The 27,557-nt window shown below is 39.8% G+C and overlaps 1 protein-coding gene across 1 annotated transcript in view; it reads left to right on the top strand.

Moving 5' to 3' along the window:
* Ttc6 (tetratricopeptide repeat domain 6) overlaps window positions 1-27,557 on the top strand; it is a 161,294-nt gene that overhangs the window by 70,862 nt on the left and 62,875 nt on the right. The window contains exons 9-11 of the mRNA XM_050138768.1: window positions 1,418-1,548; window positions 5,969-6,160; window positions 16,716-16,851. Of these exons, the coding sequence (XP_049994725.1) occupies window positions 1,418-1,548; window positions 5,969-6,160; window positions 16,716-16,851 (459 nt within the window). The remainder of the gene's footprint in view (window positions 1-1,417; window positions 1,549-5,968; window positions 6,161-16,715; window positions 16,852-27,557) is intronic.

The raw sequence follows: 27,557 nt of genomic DNA, 5'->3' as shown, positions 1-27,557 counted from the left end.
TGGCTGATGGGTGCCATAGGAAGATCATCTTTCAGTTGGTTGATCTGATCATATGTCAAATATTGTGTTCATATCTGAGCATCCAACCACAGGAGGGTCACTGACAAATTAGACTGAAGGAGGAATGGAAAAGCCACCACTTCAAATCCATCCCATGTAAGGGACAGTTGAATGGGCCAACGTTGTTTATCTGGGGAGAAAGCTGACTGGCCCAAGGCAATACATATAGTCATGTATTCAGCTGTCTGTCAAATGGAAAGGAACTAGATTGTATTTATGGTTCCTGGGGTTTGGATTTAGACTGGTAGATGAAAGTCGTTCTACTCAGGAATAAAGAAACAAAACAGAAATGTCAGTAAATGGAAGTGTTTGGAAAAGAAAATGGCTGACTCTGTATGGATCTATGTTCACTGCTCCTGACCTTGTTCATGTAGATGACCAAGATAGGTAGAGATGCTGTAGGCAGAGTTCAGGTATGAACTGCAGGAAAAAAATGAAATGTTCTCCCTTTGTAATTTGCTAACTCCTTACCTAAGAAGAAAGCCCAAAGCCTGCAGATAACATGTAACATGTGACCTCCCTTTATCTAGCCAGTTCCTACTTTTCCAGCTATACCTTTGCCTTTGCAGGGAAAACCTCCCCACTTCTTCCTTCAGCTCAAAACAAAACAAAACCACACAGCAATCAATCCAAGGAGAAAACCCTGTGTGTGAATTATTACCACCATATATTCTGAGAACAAGGTGATTAATGGAGAGGGAAAACATCAGGCAAGAAGGATAGGAAGGGAGACAGTCAGGATGCAATCCCCATAACTCACACGAATGCCAGGAGGGTGCTGTCACCTGCTTTTAATGCCAGCTTCAGATGGTGGAGACAGGAATCCCTGGAGCAAGCCGGCTAGCAAGACTAACTGAAATGGTGAGCTGTGAGTTCAACAGAACTGTCCTCCCAGTGAATAAGGTGGAGAGAGAGAGAGAGAGATGGGGGATGCTCTCAGCACCAGTTGTGGACCTCCACATGCACACAAACACACGCGAGCACATACATATGCACACACATACCATACATGAAGAAAAAACGAAGAGTAGACGGGGCTGGGACACAGCTGAGTGATAGAGTGTTTGCTTAGCATGCCTGAGACCCTGGGTTCATCTAGTGTTTTTCTTTAATAATATAAGGTCAGAAATGAAAAAGATTACAAGAAAATATGATGCTAACATTTTTATTTTTGATAATGTATGTCCATAAACTTAGGAATGGCTTTAGGAATAGTAACTTATCTTTAGTATTTATATTCTGATATACACATGGAAATCAGGAGTTTATATATGAGACATAGCATTAAATATGAGAGAAAGCTCTAACTCTTCATATTCCAGTTTTCCTTAATGGCATGCCTTCTGTGTTTTTAAAGGTGAGATCTTCAGAATTATTGCAAATCAGAGGAAGAGAAGTCAAGCGATCACAAAAAAGTAAACCAGTTGTTAAGTCATTGAAACCAAGAAAGACTGTAAAATCTCAGGAGGATAAAAAACTAATTAAAAAGTAACTTCCTTAAGTTTATATATTTTCTGTTTTCTTTTTAAATATTTATTATTATTTTACATGTATGAGTGTTTGCTTGCATACATGTATGAGCGACAAATGCATTCCCGGTGTATGGGCCAGAAGAGGGCATTGGATCTCTTGGAACTAGAGTTAAAGATAGCACGGCGAGGGTTCTGGGGATCCAAGTGCCCTTAGCTGCTGAGCTGTCTCCACCCCCCTACACCTCCTACTTATCCAGAGATAAGTGCCTTGATATGTGAAAATGTATTGTTAGGAGGAAAAACTTAATGTCTCCTCATGTGGTGTAGAGATCCAGGTGGAAACTTCTCATCGGAAGAACTGGTGGCAGCCTTCCTAGTCGGGGTGCACGTGTATCCTCCACACTCCCTGTTTCTGGTTCTGAGGAGTAGTTCTCTAACCTGGGATCAAGCATGATAGAGATCGTGGATTTAGTCATGGTTTGATTAACTAACTGCTATACTTTGTTTAATTTTATCATGATAAAAGAAAGACCTCACTCAACATGGTCATAGGCTCGTCAATTTAGTAATTTCAGTTTCTCTCGAGTGTCCATTCATGCCCTCTCCACTGTCCCCGCTGTATCTTTAATGAAGTTTCTTTTATTATTATTGAGAATTTATTATCATACAGTATATTTTAAAAATACAGTATATGTTTTTCTGTCCCTCAGTTTGTTCCCAGATCCTTCTCTCCCTCTCTACCCACACAATTTTATATTCTTTCTCTCTCTCTAAAAAACAAATGAAGAGATGAACAAATCCCAAAACAAAGACAAGAAACACACACACACACACACATCACCCCACAAAAAACAGAAACCAACAATCAAAAGACCAATGAGGAAAAATTGTCCAAACAAAGCAAAACGAGACAAAAGTCTACAACAACCCCATTTAATGGGGTTTCTTACCACACACGAATGCAGCGTGAGTTTGACTAGTGGCAGGTGAGTGCACTTCAGATCACAGTTTAGCTGTTGCCACTCATCCTTGTTGAAACTGGTTTTCTCTTCATTTCACCACTGGCGTTTTATGGGCTGCTTTATTCTAGATTATCCTTCATCTAACTCTTTACGGAGGTTTAAAGAAACTTTAATTATTGGCTCTTGTTGTTGCTTAGGAAACTGGGAAGGCCTGGACATGGAAGACGACCTGTTTGATTTTCCTTAACTGCTGGCTTGAACTTTGTAAATGGACATTACTCACCATTTAGGAGTTGAGAGTAGATTCACGGGTAAAGAATTCCCCAGCTGATGAAACAGTGAAATTGGCATTTAAGTGACCCTGTGCATGCCATTGCTTATCTGCATTGCTTTGAGCTCATTTAGTTAGCAAGATTATGTATTAAAACAAACAGTGACAGCGGGCAACAAGCGTTTTACCTTCAATAAATAGTTACTGTCAGATTACCAATGAAGCAGAAACTTCTTGATTTTTCTTTTTGTCCCTAAAAATCTTTGCATTTAGTGCATTAAGCAAAGTAGTGCGGCCACACACAGAGTCAGGGTCTTTTCTTTTTAATGTCTTAGCATTTCAAAGAATGACAAATCGTCCTGCTTAAAGAGAGTGTGCTGTAAAAACACAAAGGCTTTCTTGAGAATGCCAAAAATATTTGCAGATCTTATTGATATATATTTGTTATTTTAATTCACGAAAGCTAATTTTCAGAAACCCCCATAACAGAGAAACTAGACTGAAGTCCGGGGGAAGAAATATAGGGCATTTAAAGAATTTATTTTATACAAGAGAATCTTGGAAAAATCTTGCTGAAAGTTCTTAATACACTGCTCCTTTGTCTTTAGCCAGTCTATCTTTTCTCACCAGTGACTAACCCACAAAGTAAGAGATTGCCCTGAGAACTCAGTTCCGCATTGCAGAATATTGCTGTTTAGCTCAGTATACCAAGGAAGGTTCGTTTGCTAATCTGTGCTGTTAAACTGACGGGAACATCAGAATTCAGATAGTTGCAATACTTTTTTTTTTTTAAGTAAAACAAAACAAAACAAACAACACACCACAATGAGTAGCATAATCTGAGGCACACTCTACTAGCCAGGACCTGTCTGAAACAGGATGATGGTTCAAGTAAGCTTGACATGGGAGCTTACCTTTCTGTTCCTTTCCCTGCTCCCCCCCGCCCCCGCATCTCTACTTCCCCCCTTCTCTCCATTTTCTAGTAAGGGAGAACCCATAGCCCTGCATTCCTGGTCATTGCTTGTCACGCTCCCGGTTAGGTTTCTTATCTCAGACATTTCGCTGACTTCAGATGTACCTCTTCTCCTCTCTCCTCCCTCACAGTGTTCACAAATATCATACCCTGTCCTTATGAACTCTGTGCTATTTTGGAAAAGTTATAGACTGCTTTGTGTGTGGTTGAATAATGTACATGTATGCCTAGCTATAGGCTAAATGTTGTTGTATATGCAATTCAGTAACAGTAAAAATAAAATGAGTAATTCTACAGCCCTAGAATATCCAATATCCATTTTATTTTTTTAAAAATTCCGTTATCATAAATTTAAAATCTCAAAAAATTTTATTCCATCCTTTTTTTCCCCTAAGGGTTTTTAGAGAAATTGATAATATAACTTGCAAGCTCAAGAACTAAGCTTCTGCCCCTGCCCCTGTCCACTCCAAAATCTATATTCTTTATACTGTGCTGCTAATTGGTGTTTTCTAGACACATGAGCCAGTATACAGATCAGCACTGGCCACTGGGAAAGGACCAAAGAAACAGACAAAAAATAAATAAATAAAAAACCAGGACTAGTACAATGCATGGAGAGAGAGATTTATAAAATACAGACCCCCTTCCATAATCAAGGGGGCTAGGGAATAAAGCAGAAAGTGAAGGAAAGAAAAAAAAGAACTTGTCAGAGGCATCTGTCATCAAGGTATTGTCTGAAGGATGTTTAGACATGAACGGAAGGGCAGACAGCAATCTGTCTTTGTGTGTTGTCCTTCAAGCTGATAGCAGTTGACATCTGCTATGCAAGAAACTGGTCTAAATGCATTTACTCTTCTTAAGTCAAGACCTATGGTCAAATGAGAACTTTACAAGTATTTAAATGCAGGCAGCACAATCCAAGAACTACACTCTTAACATGGGTGCTGGAAGCCAGGAAGGATGCCTTTAAACTTAGAGATGTCAGACAGGCGTAGTAAGCAACAGAGAACAGCTGTGCCGAGTAAAGGGAGCAAAGATGGATCTGCAAACGAGAAAAGACAGAGAGCATGGGACCCAGCTGGTCAAGCCTTGTCTTTGAGGAGGACCATGACTGGAGTGAGCTGGTAATGAATAGAGAAGGGACAGACCTCTCCTTTGCTTTGGTTTTGCAAGTGAAGGAGAGATGTCAAATATTTCGTCTCTTGAGCACAAGGAATCTAGTTAACTGTGATAGCAGGGATGAGATTTGGAGCATTCAGCAGAGGGGAAAAAAATCCCTCTGGAGAGGATTTTGCCAGTGTTCAAAGAGAAGTTCAAACCTAGGAGGCACACCCAACTAGGGAATTTAAGACTTCAAATTAAAACAAAATTGAGAGAAAGATGGAAATCTAGGGCTAGAGGGTGCTTTGAAAAGCTCAGAGAGGATGAAGAGTTTCAAGAGGCGTCGGCTCTGTCTTGCAGAGCATGACCTACAGATGGCAAGCTCCTTTGATCCAGCGGAGTGGAGAGCTGGCGTGGAATAGCATCAGATGAAGGACACTTCTCAGAAATTCTCAGTCAGAATTAATCAGAAAGGCAATGGATTTACAGAGAGCAATAATGCACTTGGATCCCAGGAACTGCTAATTTGGGGATCTAGCCAAGCTAGGCCTGCTCCAGAGAAATAAAGAAAGAGAAAGGGTGATCTCTCTGGTACAGATCTATGAGGGTTAGAATGTGTAGAGTACCTGCACACAGCCTGGCACACACTAGGATTCTTAAAGGGATAATTGGATGGCAGGTGGCATGCAGCATCAAGGAATCAGGTGATCATGACTTCTTTGCTCTTCTGGAAAGGCAAGAGAGAGGCACATTTTTGGGAGTGGGAAGGGATGTAATACTTGAAGACACAGTGTCCGTGTTCCACAGATGAACTTTTATAGTATGGGTATTTTTCCATCTTTTCTTTAGGAACCCTAGACTGAGTTACAGAATTTAAGTGAGGAGAGACCACTGGAGGAATGCGCTTGCTTTAGACCTGTTCATTGCCTGGTGTTGGTTGCTATGAATTTGAAGCTCTGAGCATTTCCCAAAACTGCAATATTAAATTTGTCTTAAGCCATGATTATAATTTTGTGTCTGATCCCAACATTCACTGTTTTAGAGCCGGAACTGAACTGCCAGTATCAATGTATTTCTTATCTAACACCCATAAAATGATGAAAGAAGCTCACTTTCTTTCCTCTTACAGAATCCCACAGGCTCATCCCCTTCCTCATCTTCATGACCTGTGCACCACAGTCCCAGCTGCGGAGCTGCCTGTGGATCTGCACCTGGCTTCTCGAGCGTACCACACCCCCAACAGAACAGGTCACAAGGCCATGCTTAGGCTATTGGGAACGTCACTCTTAGGTGATTGCTGCTTAGATGAACAGCGAGATAGGTAAGCATTTTCTGGTTATTTTGTTTTAATCTGTCAAGAATATTTAGAGAGAGGGAGAGAATGCAAGAGAGAAAGCCTTCTAATTAATCCATTGATGGCAGAGCCATCACAATGTAGCCTTATAGGTCCTACCTTCAATGGTTTTATTGGAAATTAAGTTTTCAGCTCAAGAACACCAAGAGCCACATCACTCACCCTTAGCAGTAATTTATCAATTTGATTGATGAACCTAGTTCCACAAGCGTCTGTCTGTCTTTCTTTGTTTCATTAATTGTTTTCTTTACTTTATGACCACCCTGGGATACAGATGTGGAAACGGAGGCACATGAAAGTTAAGCCCTTCATCTCATTTTATGCAGCTAAAAGAATCACAGTTTGGGGATGAGAACACAAGCATATGCTTGAACTGGAGTCCACTGTCATATTTTGATCATGGATAGTATACAGGACTATGGTTTTGGAGTTCATTCCAGGTCTCTTTGTGTTTCCCTTCCATTGGAATCCACAGATTGTTCTGTGACTGGTACATGATCTGCAACATTCTCAGAAGAGGAGAGGAAGGGAAAGAGATACTATTTGCTTAGTAGCAAAAATATTCCAAACTTGGTGTTGCCTGTTTTTGCATGTTTTCTATTTGAATTTTCAACTGTTAAGGGAGAAGTCACAATTTCCATTTTAGTCATGAAGAAATTTACTGAAGTTATCTCTGAGTACTGAATGGAATCCAGGAATGTCTAACCCAGTTCTGCCATCATACTTGACCTATTTGTTCTAGTCAGCCCCCAATTAAATGTTAACATCCTAGACCCCAGATATATTGATATCTACTTTAGTATTGTATGTTTTCCTTCCTATTCTCATGCATATAAAGAAAAGTCTTTTATCGCCCTGTTCTCCTCATACCCAAAATGTGAGCTTTCACTTCCATGGAGTCAGAGTCTCCTGTCCACCATTGTCAGGTGCTCTAGTCTCAACCTTTCAGAAGATTGGGAGGACTCAGAAAAAAGTCCATTACCTGCCTAATAATTAATATTAAATTAAATGGGACCCTTTTTAAAATTAGAGTTTATTCAAGATATTCAAGAATAAGATTTCTAAAGATCACTTCTGACTGTATTTCTGCATTACTAAGGCTTACTACTCTTCATAGTATATTCTGAACCCCTTTGCCCTGATTGGCTTTGAGTATAAATTGGAGCACTGTATATATTCTTTTACAGTTTAAAACTCATTCTTTTTTTTTTCGGTGAGGAGACAGGGTTTCTCTGTGTAACAGCCTTAGCTAACCTGAAACTTGCTTTGTAGATCATGATGGCCTGAAGTCAGAGATCTGCCTGCCTCTGCTGGGATTAAAGGCAAGCACCACCACTACCTGGCCCATTTTCTTAGCGTTCAGCAACCAAACGGAAGAAGGAATTCAAGCCATTATCATACTTAATTTTTAATTGAAGCAATGTATTTTCAGTACTCATGTGCCCATCACAATATACATGTTTTATCAAGTTTAGTTTTATCAAGTCAGGGGTAATTTTTTGAAATGAATTTTTGGGTGTCTTAGGGTTTCTATTGCTGTAAAGAAACACCATGACCATAGCAACTCTATAAAGGAAAACATTTAATTGGGGATGACTTACAGTTTATAGATAGATAGATAGATAGATAGATAGATAGATAGATAGATTGGACTAAAGAGCCCATTATTGTAATGACAGGAAATATGGCGGCATGTAGGCAAACACAGAACTTGAGAGGTAACTTAGAGTTCTGCATCTTTATCCTCAGGCAACAGAAGTGACTGTGTATCACACTGAGCATACCTTGAGATTTGTAGACCTCAAAGACCACCCCCTAGTGATACACTTCCTCCAACAAGCCACACCTACTCCAAAAAGACCACACCTCCTAAAAGTGGCACTCTCTATGAACTAAACATTCAAAAACATGAGTCTGTGGGGGCCATTCCTATCCAAACTACCACAATGGGGTTTGGAAATTTGGAAACTGTTTTTGTGCATCTGATAAAAAAAAATAGCAGCCTAAAGTGGGGGGTGTGGGGGAGGGAAGAAGGAGATACAAAATACAGAGTGTGTGTGGTCTAGTCATTTTAGGATTCTACTCCCTTCTTTTTCTTTGGTACTGAAGATTGAACCCAGGCCTGATGCATACATGCAGATTTGTTGCCACCAATGTCCAATCCCTGAATGAATCCTTGAAAAAAAAATTCTCTAGTTTCAAGGCTTTCCCTTTAACACTCTAGGGGCCAACCATCGTTTTGGGTCCTTCCAGCTCATATTAGTCAGCAAACTGCTGGAACAATGCTGCTTTCTTTCCATCTCTAAGTTTTTCTTTTTCCAAGGGAGTAAGCAAATGCTCTGTTTGATAAAGATAATTCTTGCCAATTTGTTTTTAAGTGCCAAGTAAGAAGTTAATTCAAGTACTGAATATTTAATTCTCTAGCATCCGTCTGTTGAGGATTACCTTGCTAAACATAGCTTAACCTTTTCAAAAATATATCTGTCTGCCGAGCCTACAAGTTCAGAAAAATGTATAATTTTTCTAGAGTTCTGGAGAAAGGTAACTGGATTTGCTTTACTGTAGTAAGAGTAGTTAACTCTAAATCATAATAATACTTGTGAGTATGAAGCCTTAGTGCTTTGCTAACTTAGTGCTTTGGTAATAGTAACATAGTTATTATTTGTGGTAAATACCAAGACTATTTTAATAGAACGGTAAGGATTTGCACTCAAGTTTGTTTGTTTGTTTATTTATTTTATATTCTTCTCTCATACAATACATACTGACTCCAGCCTCCCCTCCCAGTTCCCTGCCTCAGTTTCTCTTCTTCTACTCTTTCCAGCACCCCCGTCCCCTCTTTCCTGGACCCCCAGATACACTCTTCCTCCACTTCCATCTAGATAAGAGCAGGCCTTCCAGTGATACCAACCAAATACAGTATATAATTAGATTCAATAAGACTAAACACAAACCCTTATATCAAGCCTCCAAGTAGGAGGAAAAGGGTCCGAAGAACAGGCAAAAGAGTCAAGAGATACCCCTACTCCTACAGCTAAGAGACCCACAAAAATTCCAAGCTAAACAACTACAACATGTATGCAAAGGATCTAGCAAAGACCCGTTTAGGCTTGGTGATTGCTACTTCAGTCTTGGTGAGCTTCTATGAGCCTTGCTTAGTTGATTTTGTCAGCCATGATCTTGTGTCCTTGACCCCTGTGGCTTCTACAATTCTTCCTCCCATTCTTCTAAGGTGTTCCCCCTGAGCTCTTGCCTAATGGTTGGGTGTGAGTCTCTGCATCTGCTCTGATCAGCTGTCAGAGGAAGCCTGGAAGCCTCTCTGATGGCTATTGGCCAAGTCACCCATCTTTGATTATAGTAAGTAAAATATCATTGGGAATCACCTCATTGACTTTTTTCTTTTTTGTCTTTCTTTTTTCCTTCCTTCCTCCTTTCTTCTCTCCCTTCCTCCCTCCCTCATTCCCTTCCTCTCTTCCTTCCTTCCTTCCTTTTGTTCCCTAAGACTTGGTTTTTCTGTGTAATGGCCCTAGCTGTCCTAAAACTCACATTGTAGATCAGGCTGGCCTTGAACTCACAGAGATCCACCTTCCTCTGCCTCCCAAGTGTTAGGATTAAAGGTGGCCTGCAGATCATCGATGGGGTGGATATTGGGGTGGGCCACCTCTTAGCCTTGGTTCTGGCTCTTGGTAGTTGCAGGGTTAGTCTGTTGCAAGGGAAGGCAGCTGCTTATTCATCTGCCCGGCTAGCTTAACCTCAAAATAACCACACAGAAACTGTATTAATTAAATCACTACTTGACCCATTAGCTTTAGCTTCTTTTTTTTTTTTGAAAATGGATGAGCCATTTTATTTATTTATTTATTTATTTATTTATTTATTAAAGATTTCTGACTCTTCCCCACCACCGCCTCCCATTTCCCTCCCTCCCCCAATCAAGTCCCCCTCCCTCGTTAGCCCAAAGAGCAATCAAGTTTCCCTGTAGCTTTAGCTTCTTATTGGCTAACTCTCACATCTTGATTTAGCCCGTTTTGATTAATCTGTATTATCACCACATGGGAGTGGCTTACCGACAAAGATTCAACATGTCTTACTCTGGTGGCGGCTTTATAGCGTCTGTCTCCTACTCTGCCTTTCTTCCTCCCAGCATTCAGTTCTGTCTTCCCCGCCTCCCTAAATTCTGCCCTTTCAACTAGGCCAAGGCAGTTTCTTTATTCATCAACCAATGAAAGCAACACATGGACAGAAGAACCTCCTAGACCATTAGTCTGCTAGTCACCTTTCCTGTCCTCACCACCAGGGTGAGCTCTCCAGCACTGCCTAGGCTACTTCACCCCTTGCACTGCATTATTCTGAAAGCTTCTTCTCCTTGGAAGAGGTATGAAATGTCTTGTGCCGAGACAGGTGCATAATTATCTCAGCATCATTATCTCTACATTGTACAACTTACAAATCAGGTATATGAAGAACGAGTTTACATGGAAGTTTTTCCAACTCCTTCAAGGAAGGTAGTGATATTTGGTAAGAAAAAAAATTATGTAACAGAGACCAAAGAGAGTTGTTCATACTAACAAGGACTTAGTCTACAAAATATTTAATTTTGCAAATGAAGAAATTGAGGCATGGCATTTAGGAAACGGGTTCATATGCACACAGCTGGTTAGGATGCAGGCTCAGGCGACCCTGAATCCCACTCTGGTCTTTGCTGCATCTCTTTATGCTTTGTCCTGAGTACCTATTCTCACTCTGTTGTCAGTCCCTGGTTGCATAGGTAGACACATGCTCACTCACCCTTTGTAGCTCACATGCGTTTTATTGCCATCCAGGTTTGAAATCAGAGGATTTGCTCAAAGTGTGGTGGGGGATTGTTTTTTACTACATGACTTGACCAGTGCCTGTGCCCTTCCAGGAATCTAGAGGGAGGGCATGACTAACTGTGAAGGACTTCCTTATGCTAATTCTGCAAGTCCATAGAGCTTTGGAGTTTCTGAATGTTGCCTGTTTTCTTTGTAATTCCCCATCACTCACTGCACTTTCCTGCCCACTAGAATGTGCCCTCGTCTCATGCTAAAGCTTTCTGTTGCCAGCTGTAGGATACCATCGTCTGTGATCTGTTGTACTCCATTCGTAATGGGCTTTGCCTCTTTCTCTTTATTTCCTCCCAGCCTGGGTATCAGGGACCTCATTCTTATTGTCTGTCACTTCTCAGTAGTCAGCCTCTTTCTGACCTCACTGTATCCTCCTCTTGACCACCTTGCTGTGTGATCTAGGCAATAACCCAAGGAATTATACCAGAGAGTCTACTATGTCTGTGCATTGTGCCCACGCCTGATGTTCACGGAGGATGAGAGAGCGTGTCAGATCCCTTTGAACTGGAGTTAATAGTGTTGTGAATCACCATGTGGGTACTGAAGATAAAATTGGGAACTGTGGAGGAGCTGCAAGCGCTCTTAGCTGTGGAGCCCCATCTCTCGTGTGTTTCCATCACCACACAGAGGGGTGATGACAAAAGCCATTTCAATGTACATATTAGTATTTGATAAGATGTTCTAAGATTGTATTTTTGTTCTTAAATAGAAATACATAAAAATAAATGATTTGTAATCTTTCCCAATAACTTTTTAACTTTAACGTACTTGGAAAAGCTGTATTTTTTAAAAAGTAAAACAGTTTCATTCCACCAGATGTCACTGTTTGCATGTAGCAACGAACTTTTAGTGGTTCAACAGTAAAACCCCCATCACATTTTACAAAAATAAAAATCTGTATAGTTACAAATATATTTTCTATAGGCTCATAATTTTTGATATTGTATTCGTTGCTTTCAAAAAAGTATGCAAAATATTCATCTGCCTCTGCTGCAGATTTTAAAGAAAAATTACACAAGGATAAAGAAACTTGTGTGTAGGTTAGCATCTAAGAAGCTGAGCTTGGAAAGTTTCTCCAGTCCTAGGAATTTTTTTTTTTTTAAAAAAAACAATCTCTATAAGTTACAGTCTTACAGATTGTGGAACGAGATCCTATAAATGGGATGTAAAAGTTTTGTGTTTAGCTATGAATATTTTGAAAATAGAATATAGAACAGCCTATTGCATATACATGGTACCTTGCTAAACTTTTTGTAAGCGAACTTCTTTAGTTTTCCTATGCACATATTTTGTGAATTACCAGAAGGTGATGGTAAGTTCCTGAGAGCTTTCCCTCGGATTTTGTGCCTTGTAGCAAGGTCCACTTTCTAAGGAAAAGAGAGTGAAGCTGCTGTGATTGTCGAGCTCCTCTCCCCAGGGTCCTCCTAAGGCAGAAGAGGCTGCCAGAGAGAGAAACTGCCATGCCTCCTAGGCTTTGGTTCACTGGTGCTTATAGACAACCTAGAGAAGCGTTCTCACACTTCAGGTCACATGTCCTCTGATCTCTGGCAGCAACTCACAGTAAGAAACGTGTTTCTTACCCTGGTCGACAGTAGACTGATACTACTGACTGTCATGGTAGATCGGTGTCGACTCTGAAAAAGGTGTAGCTTTTACTTTTAGAGAGATGGGCTTGTTTTTCTCCTTTAGCCTCTTCCTTGATAGTAACAATATAGATTAAAATTTCAGCCATTTACTGGACATGTATGATTTGAAACACTCACTGCATATATTATTTCTAAGCTGTGGATATAAGAACCAGTCAGTGTTGCCGTTTACAAATGAGGGAACAGATTGAGGAAGGGAAGGTATTGGTGTCAGTCTGTTTGGTGTTGGTCTAACAGAATGCTCAAGATTAGGTAATTTATCAAAAACCAACCAAGTAAACAGATTTGTACCGGAGTTTTAGATGTTCCAGAGTGGTCAGCTGCATCTAGTCAGAGACATACGCTTCTGCAACTCATGAGAAAAATCTAAGATGAAAATTCCCATCCACCAGAGTCAACTTACTCCTATAACAAGGCATTGATTCATTCAGCAGAGCTGTAGCCTTATGACACAAATTCTTCTCGTTAGTCCCTACTTCTTAAGATTGCTACGTTTGGGAACAGGACTCAGTGTGAGTTTTAGTGAATACAAATCATATTCAAACCATGGCACCAACATAATAGAGCATGTGGCCAATTTAGGATTAAAATCCAGGCTACAGCTTCATTGCAGAGTCTCGGTCTTCTCACGGTGTCGGTGATATTTGAACTTTCTTTCCCCCCCTTTTTTTTTTTTTTAAAAAAAAGATTTCTTTATTTATACACTTGATTGCTCTATTTGCATATATATCTGCCTGACAGAAGAGAGTATTAAACTGAGGAGGGCACCAGGGCATTATTATCCCATATGGTTGTGATCCACGATGTGGTTTCTGGGGATTGAATTCAGGACCTCTGAAACAACAGCCAGTACTCTTAATCGTTGATCCATCTCTCCAGCCCATGTTTAGACTTGCTTAAGCATAAAGACCATTTGGTGTGCTTGGTCAGTATATTAATTCTCAAACCTACTGAATCAGAATTTCCAGAGGAGGGCTGGATGATGTAGACTTGATGGTCACTCCTGGTGTTGTATGATCGAGCTGTTTTAGAAAGGCTAGTGATAATCAGAGGCTCTCAAACAGTATCAGAATCAGCTGCGGGGATGGTGAAAACATGGATCACTGGGTTCACATCCCCAGTTTCCCATCCATTAGGTGCATCTCTACCAAGTACATGTAAGATGTTTGTGACAGTTAGGGAGTCCCCATGGACCTACTCCAACAGCCCATGCTGGGCTTTGGTTTTCAGGACCCCACCCCCCATTCTGTAAGACTCTTTTTACTTAGCCAAAGTTCACCATCTACATCATAACTACTACATCCAAGCCCTTGGGAAATGGACAGTTAGTGTAGTCATCTCCCCAGCCTCATGCTATTTTCCTACGAGATAAATACAAGGCAACATGGAGTATGTTCTATAATGAAAGAACAGGAGGAAGTTTAAGGAGATAAAGGTGAGTTTTGTCTGGGTAGGAGGAGAGTTGTGCAGGTCTTGGAAAAAGAGTTCAAGTTTCTAGCCCTTGCTCGTTCCCATTTCCAGAGCCTCAGGGTCCTACAATTGTGTGTTGGCTTGGCTGTTCCAAAGGTGCCCTATACGTGGTACTCAGTCTCCAGTACCTAGTTCACCTTTTCATAGTATACATGGATTGAATGGCGCATTGGGGGAGTGAAGTAGGATTGGCCAGGTCAGTGGACTCCAGCGTTTGGAGGAGTCTGGCTGCAAGGTGCTACAGTTTAGGCCCCGTTGTAAGTTAATCATTGGAGCATTTGGAGAGGAAGTGATTGACCCAAAGTCTGCCATGGGTCTGTAACAGGAATTGGAGGAGGGAGAGGCTGGAGGTAAAGAGCCAGAAAAGATGATAGCACAGGAGTCACATGAGGAGCTGTGATGGTCAGGAGAGGCACTGGAGCGAATGAGCAGAATGGGCAGCTGCTGTTGGAAGTGAGGGCGCAGTTGGAGATCAGGAGACTTTCGGTCCGAACTCAGAAAATGGTGATGTTTCCCAAAGATGAGAACTTGAGTAAGGTTGGATGCACTTCTCTCAAAATAAGGGCTCATGGAAAACCAAGAGAGAAAATTACAAATAGCTGATTCACCTCTGTCATGTGGGAACTGTTGCTAACCTTGGATGGCCATTCCACTAAGGCTCTGGGCATGTCTGCCGGAGCTGGCACTGTGGAATGCCAGCAACATCTTCCATATTCTTTTGACCAACTAACACATAACAATTAATTGTGCCTTTGGAAACTGAAAGACAGTCCGTGTAAATGATGGTTGCCACCCTGTTTATGACTCCCAGCTGAAGAGAAGAACAGCAGTGCTGTAAGCGCTTTTTGTCACCCTGCCCCTGACCACTGTCACCTTCCCTCCACCGTCGGTTGTATTTATATTCCAGGCTCATTTTTTTAGTCTCTAGACCGGAGCCTGTTCTTTTCCAGACCAGGACTGAGTTGCGAAAAACAGAAATACTTTTAGCTGTTTGAAGCAAGACGAAATAGAGGAATTGAGCAACTGCGGATTAGCGGAAGGGTTGAAACAAATGGGCATTCACCTGGGAAGACGTGCAGAAATACCCACACGGCAACTGAACTGGCTGCCGGAGGGGAATCGCTCCTCCTGTCTCAGGAAAGCTGAGAATCCAAAACCCGTTCTGCTAACATGGCCCCTTAGTTAAGAGTCAGGGAATCACGTGTCTTTGTCCCAGATTTTTAGTCTTATTTGTTAGGCTCCCTGGTAAAATAAAAATGAAATCAAACAAAAGCAGTAACTTTGGAACACTTACTGTGGAAGAACTCGGTGTGTCTGACTGTGCTTGCAACAGAAACCTCAGAACCTCCTTCATTCTGCATGGTACGTGTGTGAGCACCCCTGGAGAGAGGTCCCAGGTCACATCTAGGACACCCCAGCTGCAGGAGAGTTCTTACCTCGCCGTCCTCACCACCATCAGGAGGACTGACTTTCTGTGTATTCAGCTTGCTGGGAGCTGCTTGTAATTTCTCTTTGAATCCAGATATTTGACTAAAGACAGGTAAGAGGCGACTTTCCCCAGAAGTTGGGCTCTGAGAGTTCAGAATATCATGAGTTGGCAAGTCAGTTGGGTTTGTGGATGTTTAGCCTTGACAGTTGGTAACTCACGAAGCTATTATAGTTGCCTTTAGTGGAATGTTCCGAAATCAGAGTGTGTCAATCATGTGTGATTGACACTACTGGAATCCGACCAAGCCTGATTTATGTTTATTTTATACTTATTACAGCACGCTTACAATAGAGCATTAACTATTAAGAACTCTCTTAAGTCATTTATTATTGATTACCTCTGCTGTCAAACTTTAAGGTTTATACTAAATTATGCCTGTATGCTACCCATTCTTAGCTATAAGCCTGTGTTGTCTACGGAGGGAAATGTGATGCTAAACATTTTCAATTTGGCAAGATCTAAGCCAAAAGGGAAAGCTACAGTGTGCTGGCAATCCTACTTAGGTCGGTGTTTTGACCCCAGTCTAAGAAATTCTGTTTGACTGTGGATTTGGAGTAGAGAAGAAAGCTAGAAATAAAGTTTAAGAAAATATTTTTTTGTATATAGATGTTTTGCCTTCATGTATGTCTATAAGCCACATGTATGCCTGGTGCTTGCAGAGACCAGAAGAGATTTTTGGACCCCCTGGAAGAGCTGCTATGTAGGTTCTAGGAATTGAACTTAGGTCCTTTGGGAGAGCAGCCAGTACTCTTAACCACTGAACCATCTCTTTAGCCCCTGAATAAGGTTTTAAATTTTTTTTTGGTTGTTTCATATTTAGAAAGTGAGCTCTTTTCCCCCATGGAATGAATCAAATGCATTACAAAGATTACCAATCAATTGTGTTTAGAGCCATATTTTTAAAAAATTTGAATTTACTTCTCTATGATCTGCTTGGTGCAGATATTAAATATCAGTACATTTCTCTAAGCAGAGATAAGTGGAAAGAGGGTGTTCTTTTTTGCTTTATCAATAACTTTAAGAACAAATTTATTATTTCTGTCACATTATAGAATACTGTATGGTTTTCCTGTTGAGAAAGAGAAATATAGCAGCGTTCCTCCAGTCCCACCAGAGGAATTCCCTGAATTGGTGCAGACAAGTCAATGGCAACCTCACCAACCAGACCTGCAGCTCTCAGGAGAAGAAGTAAGAATTCCCTTTAATACTAGGTTTCTCTACCTCGTGTGTTCTTAAACTTTTTGGTCTGTACTCTTTTGGTATTCTTGAATGTTATTGAGGACTTTTATATTGTGAATGTGAACTGTATTTTTGAACATTAAAATGGTAAAAACACGAGTGTTAAATGTGATTCCACAGGGCGTGTTTATAAAGTCACAGCTGCCTTTTTCTGTGCAGCGTTGTCTGGCTGTGTAGGCCAGGTTAGGCTGCTTCTAGCTGGTGATCCTTCTGCCTTGGTCTCCTGAGTGCTGGGATTACAGCCACACACTGCCATGCTTCCTTTCATTACAGTCTCCAACACCTAACTATATGGAGAAAACTAGAATTTGTTCCTAAATTTACTCACTTGTCAAATCTCTTTGTATATTGGATTCTCATAAATTCTGCATATTTTTTGGTTGTTTGTTTGGTTAGAATACATGAGAAAAATTCTGACTTTAAAAAGATACATAGCTGGAAAAGACAAAAATATTTCAGTAGCCTTTCTTCTGTAGTTGTGGGAGGGTGAAGATACCAGTAGACTATTAGATGTTATTGCTATATTATACCAGGATCAAATAAATTAAATTAAATACTCACAAAGAGATATTTTCAAAAACACCAGAAAATAAGAGTAGAATTCCAAATAGGTCCAAATAACTCAAAGACAAGGAAGAATAGAAAACAGAGAGACAAAAGGAAACTACAGAATAAAAAAATAATGTAAATATAATGGTCCTTAATTAAATGCAAATCCTCTAAATATGCTCAATGACAGAGAATGCCAGAAAGTGTTAAAAAACAAATAAACATAGCCCAACTATGTAGTTTCTATAAAAATATGCTAAAAATATGAGATGGTTTGATTTATATTAGAAAATTTAAAAAGCTATCGTGTAGACACTAATCAAACAAGGATGCTAGTGGCTGTATTTGTATCAGATAGTAAACTCCCAAACCTGGCAATTTATCAGAGACAGAATCACAGGCAAAGTGTAGATACACCAGGACACAGTCATGGTAAACTGTTTATGTAGCCAATGTAAAACTGTAAGATATGTGAAAAAAATTCTCAGTCACAGAAGTGACAAGAGAAATGAGGAGTTCTATGATTGCACTTGACTATTTCAAAATATTTTATTTCCAACATCTGACTGCAACATCTAGATAATCAGTAAAAGGTATAAAAGGCTCAGCAAACAACACTGGTTTAATCTATGATTAAATTTATATTTAATCTATGATTAAAGAGAACATTTTGGGAATCTTAAAATCTACTGACCTGATGAAAATCTAACATGTCAAAGACTGTGGGAGGTAACCCAAAGAAGGCAGAGAAGAAAAATTTTATAGCAGTACATAGCACAATAGAAAAGAGAAAATTCCAAGTCAGTAATTTAAGCTCCTACCTCAATAGTCAAGGAAAAGAAGTACAAAGAGACCTAGAGGAGTCAGAAAGAGGAAGTAACAAGGAGCAGAACTTGGTGGAGTCAAAAGCAGCAGATCAGAGCAGCCAAGGAAAGTGCATTCTCTGACGAGGTAAAATAAGCGAAAATCTCTAGGAAAAACAAGGAAAGAAAGCCACAAATTAGCATTAGAAACGAAAGCATCTGCAGACCGTGGAGGAGAACAAAAGATTGTGGTGGTGGTAGCATCATAAGCTACTCTCTATGTACATAAATAGGAGATCTCCAAAGAGATGGAGCAGTCTCTTTCCACAAAACTGCAGCTTACCCTACAGGAGAGGTAGAACTTTCAACCAGCAGCATAACTAGTAAGGAAATCGAATGATCAAGAAGCACCCTCTTCTTTCCTCATTTCCAGACTCTGGTAATTTACTGGATTTACTGGAGAGACTTATACTAAGTACTTAAGAAAAAACTGAAACTAGTTCTGTAAAATCCCTTCCCCAAAGGGAAGAAGGAACACTTCCTAATTTTTGGTGTAAAGGACATAGAATGAAATACACACACAAGGAATTATATGACATGTGATAAAAGGGTAATTCCATATTTAAGGTTGTATCATAGTCCATAATGAAGAAAAATGCATGATTGCATCAATCAGTGCAGAAAAATAATTCAGTGAAACCAAGCGAATTTTATGACAAAATTCTCAGAACAACATGAGTGGGGGGATTCTCTGCAATCTGATAGGGACATTCAGAGTCTGCACTGTCGGGGTTAGGACTATATTCTGCTACAGAAATAATCTGAGGCCAGCTTGAGACCATGATTTAAAAAATGAAAGAAGGAAAATAGAAAAATATCCACAGGTGACTACTATACAGTTCAGCAACTGCTTACCTGAAGATCATAAAGAAATGGTAACATAAATCTTGCCTGGACTGCTTGACTGTATGCTGTATGAACTAGACAAGCAGTACCCATAGAAAAATGACTGTTGAACTTGCCAAAAGGTGAGACAGTCCTTCAGGGTTCCTGCTCCATGAAAGAACTGCCAGACATTTTGCAGGACACAGATTAAAGCATCTGATGAGCTTTGCCATTACAAGGCAAATCAGATCTTCAAATTTCCTGCTTCATGGAGAAGCCTGTCAGATATTATGGGCCTATAGGCTGAAGATGGGTTCCCCAGCATTACAGAAGAACTGTGGGTGACTGTCCAGGCAGCAAGATGTCTCTGTCAATTCTAGAGTTTTGGAAGTTGCTTACAATGCACTTCCTGTTTACTTAGATAAAGACTTTTGTTGAAGTTGAAGATAGAGTCTTTGGTGGAGTTGAAGACAGATAGTTATAGTTTTCCTTAGTTATGATAAAAGATAAAGTAGATATAAATATTGTAACTATAATTCTACTTGATACCTGTTTTGTTATATGTAATTTTACTATGTTAAAGTTAAAACCTTTTTTTTTATTTGGAAAGAAAAAGGGAGATGATGTGGGATTCCCCTCTGTATGCTATGAATATGTTTTATTATTATTTATTATATGGTTATTAAAGAAGCTGTTGCAGCCGATGGCTGAGTAGGGTAAAGGTAGGCAGGAAATCTGAACAGAGATATAGAGAGAAAGTAGGTGGAGTCAAAGAGATGCCATGTAGTTGCTGAAGGGGGCAGATGCCCCTGAATCTTACCAGTAAGCCACAACCTCTTGGTGATACACATATTAATAGAAATGGGTTAATTTAAGATGTAAGAGTTAGTTAATAAGAAGCCTAAGCTATTGGCCAATCAGTGTTGTAATAAAAAAGTAACTTTATAAGAAAATATATTCCAAGCACTCTGGCTATAATGTTTTAAGCAAAATGTTGCACATTGTGTTGGTTAGTTTTAACTTTTAGCTTGGCACAGTCTAGAAATCCCCTCCAGCACCCTGCTCTGATCTGCTGACTGAACTGGGCTTGGGCTGGGTGTCTTCAGGTGTCACCCCATTGCTGGCTCAGAGTTCTCTACAATCATGTGTCTGTTTTTTTGTTGTTTTGTGTATGTGGTAGGTATTGCCACTTTTGTAGATTTCTGAAGTTCTTTATTTTTTCTCTTAAATAATATAATAAATAAAAATAGAATAAAGTCTCTTCACTCTATTTTTTTCTTTTCTTTTGCCTTTCCCTCAGTAGATCACACTGAGGTAGATTCTTGTTTGCCATTTTACCTGTAAGTTTTCTTATTATGTGGTATTCCTCACAATGATGAATTGTGAGGCTCTAGAACCCATTGTTGATTTCTAGGGCTCCAGAGTCTGGTTTCCAATGAATGTCTCACCAGAGGAAAAGATGAGTGATCTTTATGATACTGTATCTTGATTGAATAATTGTTAGCATTGTATGTATGAGAGCGTATTATAATTTTTAAGATGTTGCCTTAAGGTCAGTTGGGTAAAGGTGGAGGGATCTTTGCACTATTCATTAAAATTCATGTGAATTTTCCAAATAAAAAGTATAATATAGCTGGATCTTGAGGTAGATCAACTCCCAGTTTTCGGAGGAACTGCCATGATGATTTCCAGCACTCCCACCAGCAGTGGAGGAGTATTCCCCTTGCTCCACATCCTCTCCAGCATGAGCTGTCACTTGTGTTTTTTATCTTAGCTACTATGACATGTGTACAATCTCAAAGTCCTTTGATTTGCATTTTCCTGATGGCTAAGGACGTTGAACATTTCTTTAAGTGTTGCTCAACCATTTGAAATTCCTCTATTGAGAATTCTCTGCTTAGATCTGTACCCCATTTTTAAAGTGGAATATTTTTTTTGTGTTTAGTTTCTTAAATTTTTTATTTATTTTGGTGAAATATATGTGTGTACATACACACATATGTACACACTACCTTTGTCAGATGTGGAGTTGGTGAAAATCTTTCCCATTCTATAGGTTGCCATTTTGTTTTATTGATGATATTTTTGCCTTGCAGAGCCTTTCAGTTTCATGAGGTCCCATTTATTGATTATTAATCTTAGTGCCTGAGCTATAGGTATTCTGTTCAGGAAATTGTCTCTTGTGCTAATGAGTTCAAGGCTATTCCCCATTTTTCTTTTTATTACGTTCAGTATGTCTGTTTTTTTTTTTTGAGGTTGGATATTTATTTAGTGGGTTATTGAAGGGGAAAGGAGAAGGGAAGAAAGGGAGAGAGAGAGAGAGAGAGAGAGAGAGAGAGAGAGAGAGAGAGAGAAGAGACGGAAGCTGCCTCTTCGAGAGGGAGATAAAAAAAGGTATGTCTGGTTTTATATTGAAGTCTTTGGTTCACTTGGTCTTAAGTTTTGTGTAGGGTGATAGTTATGTATCTATTTGCATTTTTCTACTCGCTGATATCCAATTAGAACAGCACATGTTGAAGATGTTTTCTTTTTTTTCCCATTGTGTATTTCTGGCTTCTTTAACAAAAGTCGGGTGACCATATATATGTGTATTTACATCTGGATCTTTGATTCAATTCCATTGAACAATTTGTCTGTTTTTATGCCAATACCATGCAGTTTTTATTACTATAGCTTTGGGTAGAGTTTGCAATTGGAAGTTCTTTCATTGTTCAGGATTGTTTTAGTTATCCTGAGATTTTTGTTTTCCATATGAAATTGAGATTGTCTTTTCAAGGTTTGTAAAGAACGGTGTTGAATCTGTAGATTTCATTTGGAATTTTTTATTATGTTAATTCTACTGATTCATAAGCATTGGAGAGCTTTCCATATTCTGATATTTTTTAAATTTCTTTCTTCAAAGACTTGAAGTTCTTATCGTACAGATCTTTCTGTTGCTTGGCTAGTGTTACCGAATGATATTTTACGTTATTTGTGGCTATTGTGAAGGGTGTTGCTTCCCTGATTTCTTTCTCAACCCATTTGTAATTTGTATAGGAAGGCTACTGATTTTTTTTTGAGTTAATCTTGTATCTAGTTACTTTACTGAAAGTGTTTATCAGATAGCTGTAGTAATTACTCGGTAGATTTTTTTGGAGGTCACTTATGTATATTATCATATCATCTGCAAATAACAGTAATTTGACTTTCCCTTTCCAAGTTTATCCCCTTGATTTACTTCAGTTGTTTTGTTGCTCCAGCTAAAACTTCAAGTAGTATATTGACTAGATATGGAGAGAGTGGGCAGCTTTGTTTTGTTCCTTATTGCTTTCCATTTCTCTCCATTTGGTTTGTTGTTGGCTACAGGGTTGCTGTAATTTGCCTTTATCATGTTTAGATAAAACCATTGTATCCTTAATCTCTCCAAGATTGTCACGAAGGGGTGTTCCATCTTGTCAAAGACCTTTTCTGCGTCTAATGAAATGATCCTGAAGGACAATCCAGTGTCTTTTGCAGTTAATACGTGGCAATGCCATAGTGATGGCCTCAGCTTTCTAAAATTCTAGTATTTGGCCAGCAACCCCTTTCTGTTGGCTAAACTTTTGGCACTGACAGGTTTACTCTTTTGAGGAAATGCTGGCCATATAGTGTCATTCTTACTGGTTCACAGCTTGCTATTTTCCTTTTTAGGTAAAGACTGTCTACTTAGTTCACAACTCAAATAGATGCACATAAACTTTTCCTCTGTGAGGTACCCCTGCTGATCCTCTTTACGGTCTTCTTGTCACATTGAAATTCAGAAGTTATGTACTGAGTGATTGAGATTTAGAAAGCTCGATCATGGTTGTGTGCTTCTCACAGGGCATTTTATAGGTGTTTTGTCTGGGTTCATGCTGACACCATCCATCTTGTTCTTTATGTTTAACCAGCAGTGCAGTGTCATAGTAAGAAAGCAAATCAGCCCCTTCCCCATTTCAGAACAGATTTTGAAATCTGGTGTTCTGCTTTGAAGTTTAAATACCTTGAAATAAACTCACATGTCTCTCTTGCTCAGTGAACAGAATGTTCCGACCTCAGGTCATCAGTGTGGATATGTGGCTTACCAATAGTAGGCTCTAATACTAATACATACAAGCTCAGAACCATATATATGTACATATGTATATTTCTGTAACTGTAAAGGTTTTGTTAGACACTAAACGGAAGTCAAATGTTTTCTAATTAGTGATTCAGTTGCTGTGTGTGTCTACCTTCCTGTCAAATTCCAGTCTCCACTAAGTTAATCATGTTCCTAAAACCCTTAGAACATTTTGAGCCCTGCAGAGTACTTTGCCTTGATCAGCATATCTTGACTGGTTTAATTTGATAAATGCTCTTCTGAAGGGACATCTGTGCCTTTCCTTGAAAACAGAGCACTGTTGATCAGCCTCCTACAGGTTTGTATCTTGCTCACATCTGGGATGATAATCTGGTTCTAGATGCCTAATCTGCTATCACGCTATCTTCTTCATAGTAGGAAGACCTTACTGTGCCGGGACATATCATTTGTATACCTGGAACCCTCTTAATTTCTAGGTATTCTTGGGAAAAGTTGTCAACTGCTTTGGGAAGAGTTTACCATTCTTAGCAAGGACTTACTGGCTTCTGTGTATATTGTATATTACTTGCAATATTCCTCATAAGATAGAGGGCAAGTGAGGCCAAACACTTTAGCCTGTCAACTACAAAATCTGCCTTTCTCGTACTCTCTCTTCCTCCTTCCCTCCCTCCCTCCCTCCCTCCCTCCCTCCCTCCCTCCCTCCCCCCCTCTCTCCTTTTTTGTTGGCTTTTGAGACAGGGTTTCTCTGTATAACAGCACTGGCTTCTTCAGAGCTCTCTTTGTAGACCACACTGGCCTCGAAACCACAGAGATCCACCTGCCTCTGCTTCCCAAGTGCTAGGTTATTAATGGCACACACTGCCCGAGAAAATCTGCCTTTCTTTATCTAAAAATTATTTTGGTAGATAGGAAATATCGATAAAATATATGAAATAGTAGAGGCATGTGTCTGACTAGAAATCAATATTAGTATTCCTATTATTGTGACTTCTTTTTAGTAGTTGTGTCTTTATATGTTCATCTGCACTTCAGAAAATGTTACTGCCAAGAGTTCATGGCTAATGCTTTAGTAGTGCTTGAAATGGATGTTTTATGATCATTTCTGCTCTTTTATTTTTGACAAAAGCAGTCCTTAATTTGGGGGGGTCATGCATAATTAATCTGCTTAAATAGTTTCAAAAGTCAGCAAATTTAAAGAAAACTGCCAATAATATCAAGCATTCAAACAACTATTATTTCAAAATATAGCCAGTTTCTTCAACTTCTTTTCATGAATGCCTAAGCATTTTTTTACATGCACCTATTTCTTTTAAAAATTGTTTTTATTTATTTTGTTATTATATCTTTACAAAGATGATATGGGGATTTTTCTCATTCCTCAGACCCTACTGCCTCTATTAGTAATGTAGTAGTAGTTGAACAGTTGTCTCCAGAAGACATATCCAAGTGCCATCTCTTGGTACTGTGAATGTACCACTATTTTAGAAACAACGACTTTGCAGATATAATTAAAATTTTAGGATAAAATTATTCTGATTGTAGGATAAGTCTTATATCCAATAGTAATGGTATACTTAGGAAAACAGAATGCCTCTCATCACCGAGTGAAGACTCCAGTTCTGAGAATGGCTTACATGTAATGAAGTTGTTGTCCAAAGGGGCCCATGGAGATCCCCAAACCACCTGGGATATTGCCAAGGCTACTGGTCATTCTCCACAAACTGACAGCAAGGCCCTAATGTTGAAGGCAACAGCTACACAATTCATTGAATGCGAAGAAATTGCATTGGTATCCACCTAGAACCTTCACTCCTATTGGCTAGTGTTTGTGGTACTAGAAGGTTCTCTGCATACTACCAGGAGAAAAAGATAAACACTATCCGAGCTATAAAGTCTTAGATCTACAATGGTGAACTTCCTGCAAGATGTACTAGTACAAAAGAGGCTGAAGGTTGTAGGAGTAACCAACTAATATCTGATTGAATTTAAGGCCTACTCCATGAGATGGAACCCATCTCTGACACTGTTCAAGAGGCCAAGATCCTGACACTAGATAGACCAGAAACATAGGAGAAATCCAAAAACTACTGCACTCAGAGATCCAGGGTCCTGCTCAGCTACCATCAGAAAAAGCTTCCTTCTGTAGGCCATGGGAACAAACAAAGAGGCTCACAGTTGGACATGCTCAGAGAGTAAGAGACCTTGGAACACTTGTTCTTAAGTGGGGTGTTTCCATCACATCCTTCCTATCAGGGCTCAGGAAATCCTGGAGGAAAAGAGGAGGAAAGATTGTAAGAGCCAGAGGAGATGGAAGACATCAAAGAAAAACCAGGCTTTCCAAACACAGCAGGAGTGATGCACAGAGAGGCTCACAGGGACCATGGCAGCATGCACAGGGTCTGCACAAGTCTAACCCGGATGGGTTCCAGTGCTGAGAGGGGAAGTGGACACCAGCTCCCATCTGTAACCCAAAAGCTATCTCTAACTGATATTTGATGTGGGGTTCCCCTCTGTATGCTGTGAATAGCATTGCTTAATAAAGAAACTGGCTTGGCCTGATAAGGTAGAACAGAGCTAGGCAGGGAAAACTAAACTGAATGCTGGGACAAAGAAGGGCGGAGTCAAGGAGAAGCCATGGAGCCACCTCTGGAGACTGACATGCTGAAACATTGCCAGTAGGTCAAGAGCCTTGTTATAAAATATAAAATAATGGAAATGGGTTAAATTAAGATGTAAAAGCTAGCCAATAAGAAGTTAGAGCAAATAGGCCAAGCAGTGATTTAATTAATATAGTTTCTATGTGGTTATTTTGGGTCTGAGCTTCCCAGTGGTCAGGAAACAGATATCCTCTTGCAAAGGTAAAATTGTTTTTATCCAGCAGATTCTCACTGGGTGTACAAGCCATACACATGGGCAGGCTCAATGCCCAGCAGTAGGTGGCCAGTACAAAACAAACTCAGTGGTATTTTTTTTAAGCTTTATTTTTTTCTGAATCTCAGAATACTTTGTCTGGACTTTTAATTTTACCTTACAGGTCTTTTGCTGATATATTAAGGTTCCCAGGTTAGTGTTTTTATGGGATTTCTCTGTGTGCGAACGTGTGTGATTCTATGTCTTATGTATGCTCCTTGTGATTTTTCTCTGGCTCTTTTTTTTCCTGATTTTTTTGTCCTATTATGGTTTATTTGTTTGTTTTATTATTGTATTATTACTTATTTTTATATTATTATTATATTTTAGATGACTGTGTTTTCTAATGAGAGAGCAAACCTGGTATGCATTTGGGTGGGTTGGAAAGTGGGGATGATCCAGGAGGGAAAGTGGAGGGAAAGCTAGAATCAGAATGTGTTGTATGTAAATCTATCTTCACTAAAAGAAAAATAGAAAAAATACGGAGGAAAAGCAGAATGCTATGTGAAGTTGGGGCACACAGGGATTCAAGTCATGTGATGACAGAGAGTAAGGTGTAGCTGCTGCCCAAGAAATGCAAAAGTTGTTCCTAGCTCGAGGAACCAGTGAGGAGCCAGTGAGGAGCCAGGGAGAGCTCTTCCCTGGACTCTTCAGAGGAAGCATGTGCCTCGATTCTGGAGCTGCGAAAGAATGCTTTCCTCCTCATTCATACCAGTGGGGGATGCTGAGGGTGGCAGCCCTGGGAGATCTCTGCGGCTGGTGGTATGTTTGTTAAAATTAATGGACCAGAATTGGTGTGTGCTTCTCACTAAGGTTCATACTCCATCCAGCGTTCCCTGGCTTTACAAACCACGCCTGTGTCCCAGGAGTCTATCTGGGCACAACACTTTTAATTGCCCCGTTTCTTTATTTTCTTTTAAACTGTGACGCTATCCCAGATTTTCCTCATTTCAGTGAAGATTTTGGGATTTCTCTTCCAGCATTCTGTAAACAGCCTCTCAGCTGGGAGTGACTGATGTTTTGAGTTGATGGGTTTGTGAGACTCCAGAAGAAAGGCTGCTGAGAGAGTCTTCTAACAGGCAAGGCCTGTGCTGTCAGCATGACTTCTCGGCATGGTGCCGACCTTGGTCACAAATGTCTTCCTTGAAAAGTTTTACCTGCCTGTGCTGTGCTTTTTCTTTAAAGGAAATTAAAACGTAGACAACTTTGCCCTACCTCCTTGAGGTTAGCGTACTTACAAAAATTAGCTAAAATTCTTCTGTGTAGAAAAACGCGTCTATTATTCATTCATTTGCTGAAATCAGCGTTACTGATAGATATTTATATTACCCTTTGTGTTATAATCCAGTGCAACTCCATTCCTCCTACTCCCACTGCTGAAATGGTTTGAGCCTTGGCTGCTGGCAGCTCCTTTATTTGGCCCCCTGGAC

This window comes from Alexandromys fortis, unplaced genomic scaffold (genome assembly GCF_014885135.2).
Source record: "Alexandromys fortis isolate MF-2015 unplaced genomic scaffold, M_Fortis_MF-2015_v1.1 scaffold_35, whole genome shotgun sequence".
Taxonomy (NCBI): Eukaryota; Metazoa; Chordata; class Mammalia; order Rodentia; family Cricetidae; genus Alexandromys; species Alexandromys fortis.
The sequence above is the reverse complement of the archived record's forward strand: the minus strand, read 5'-3'. Positions and strand labels throughout refer to the sequence as shown.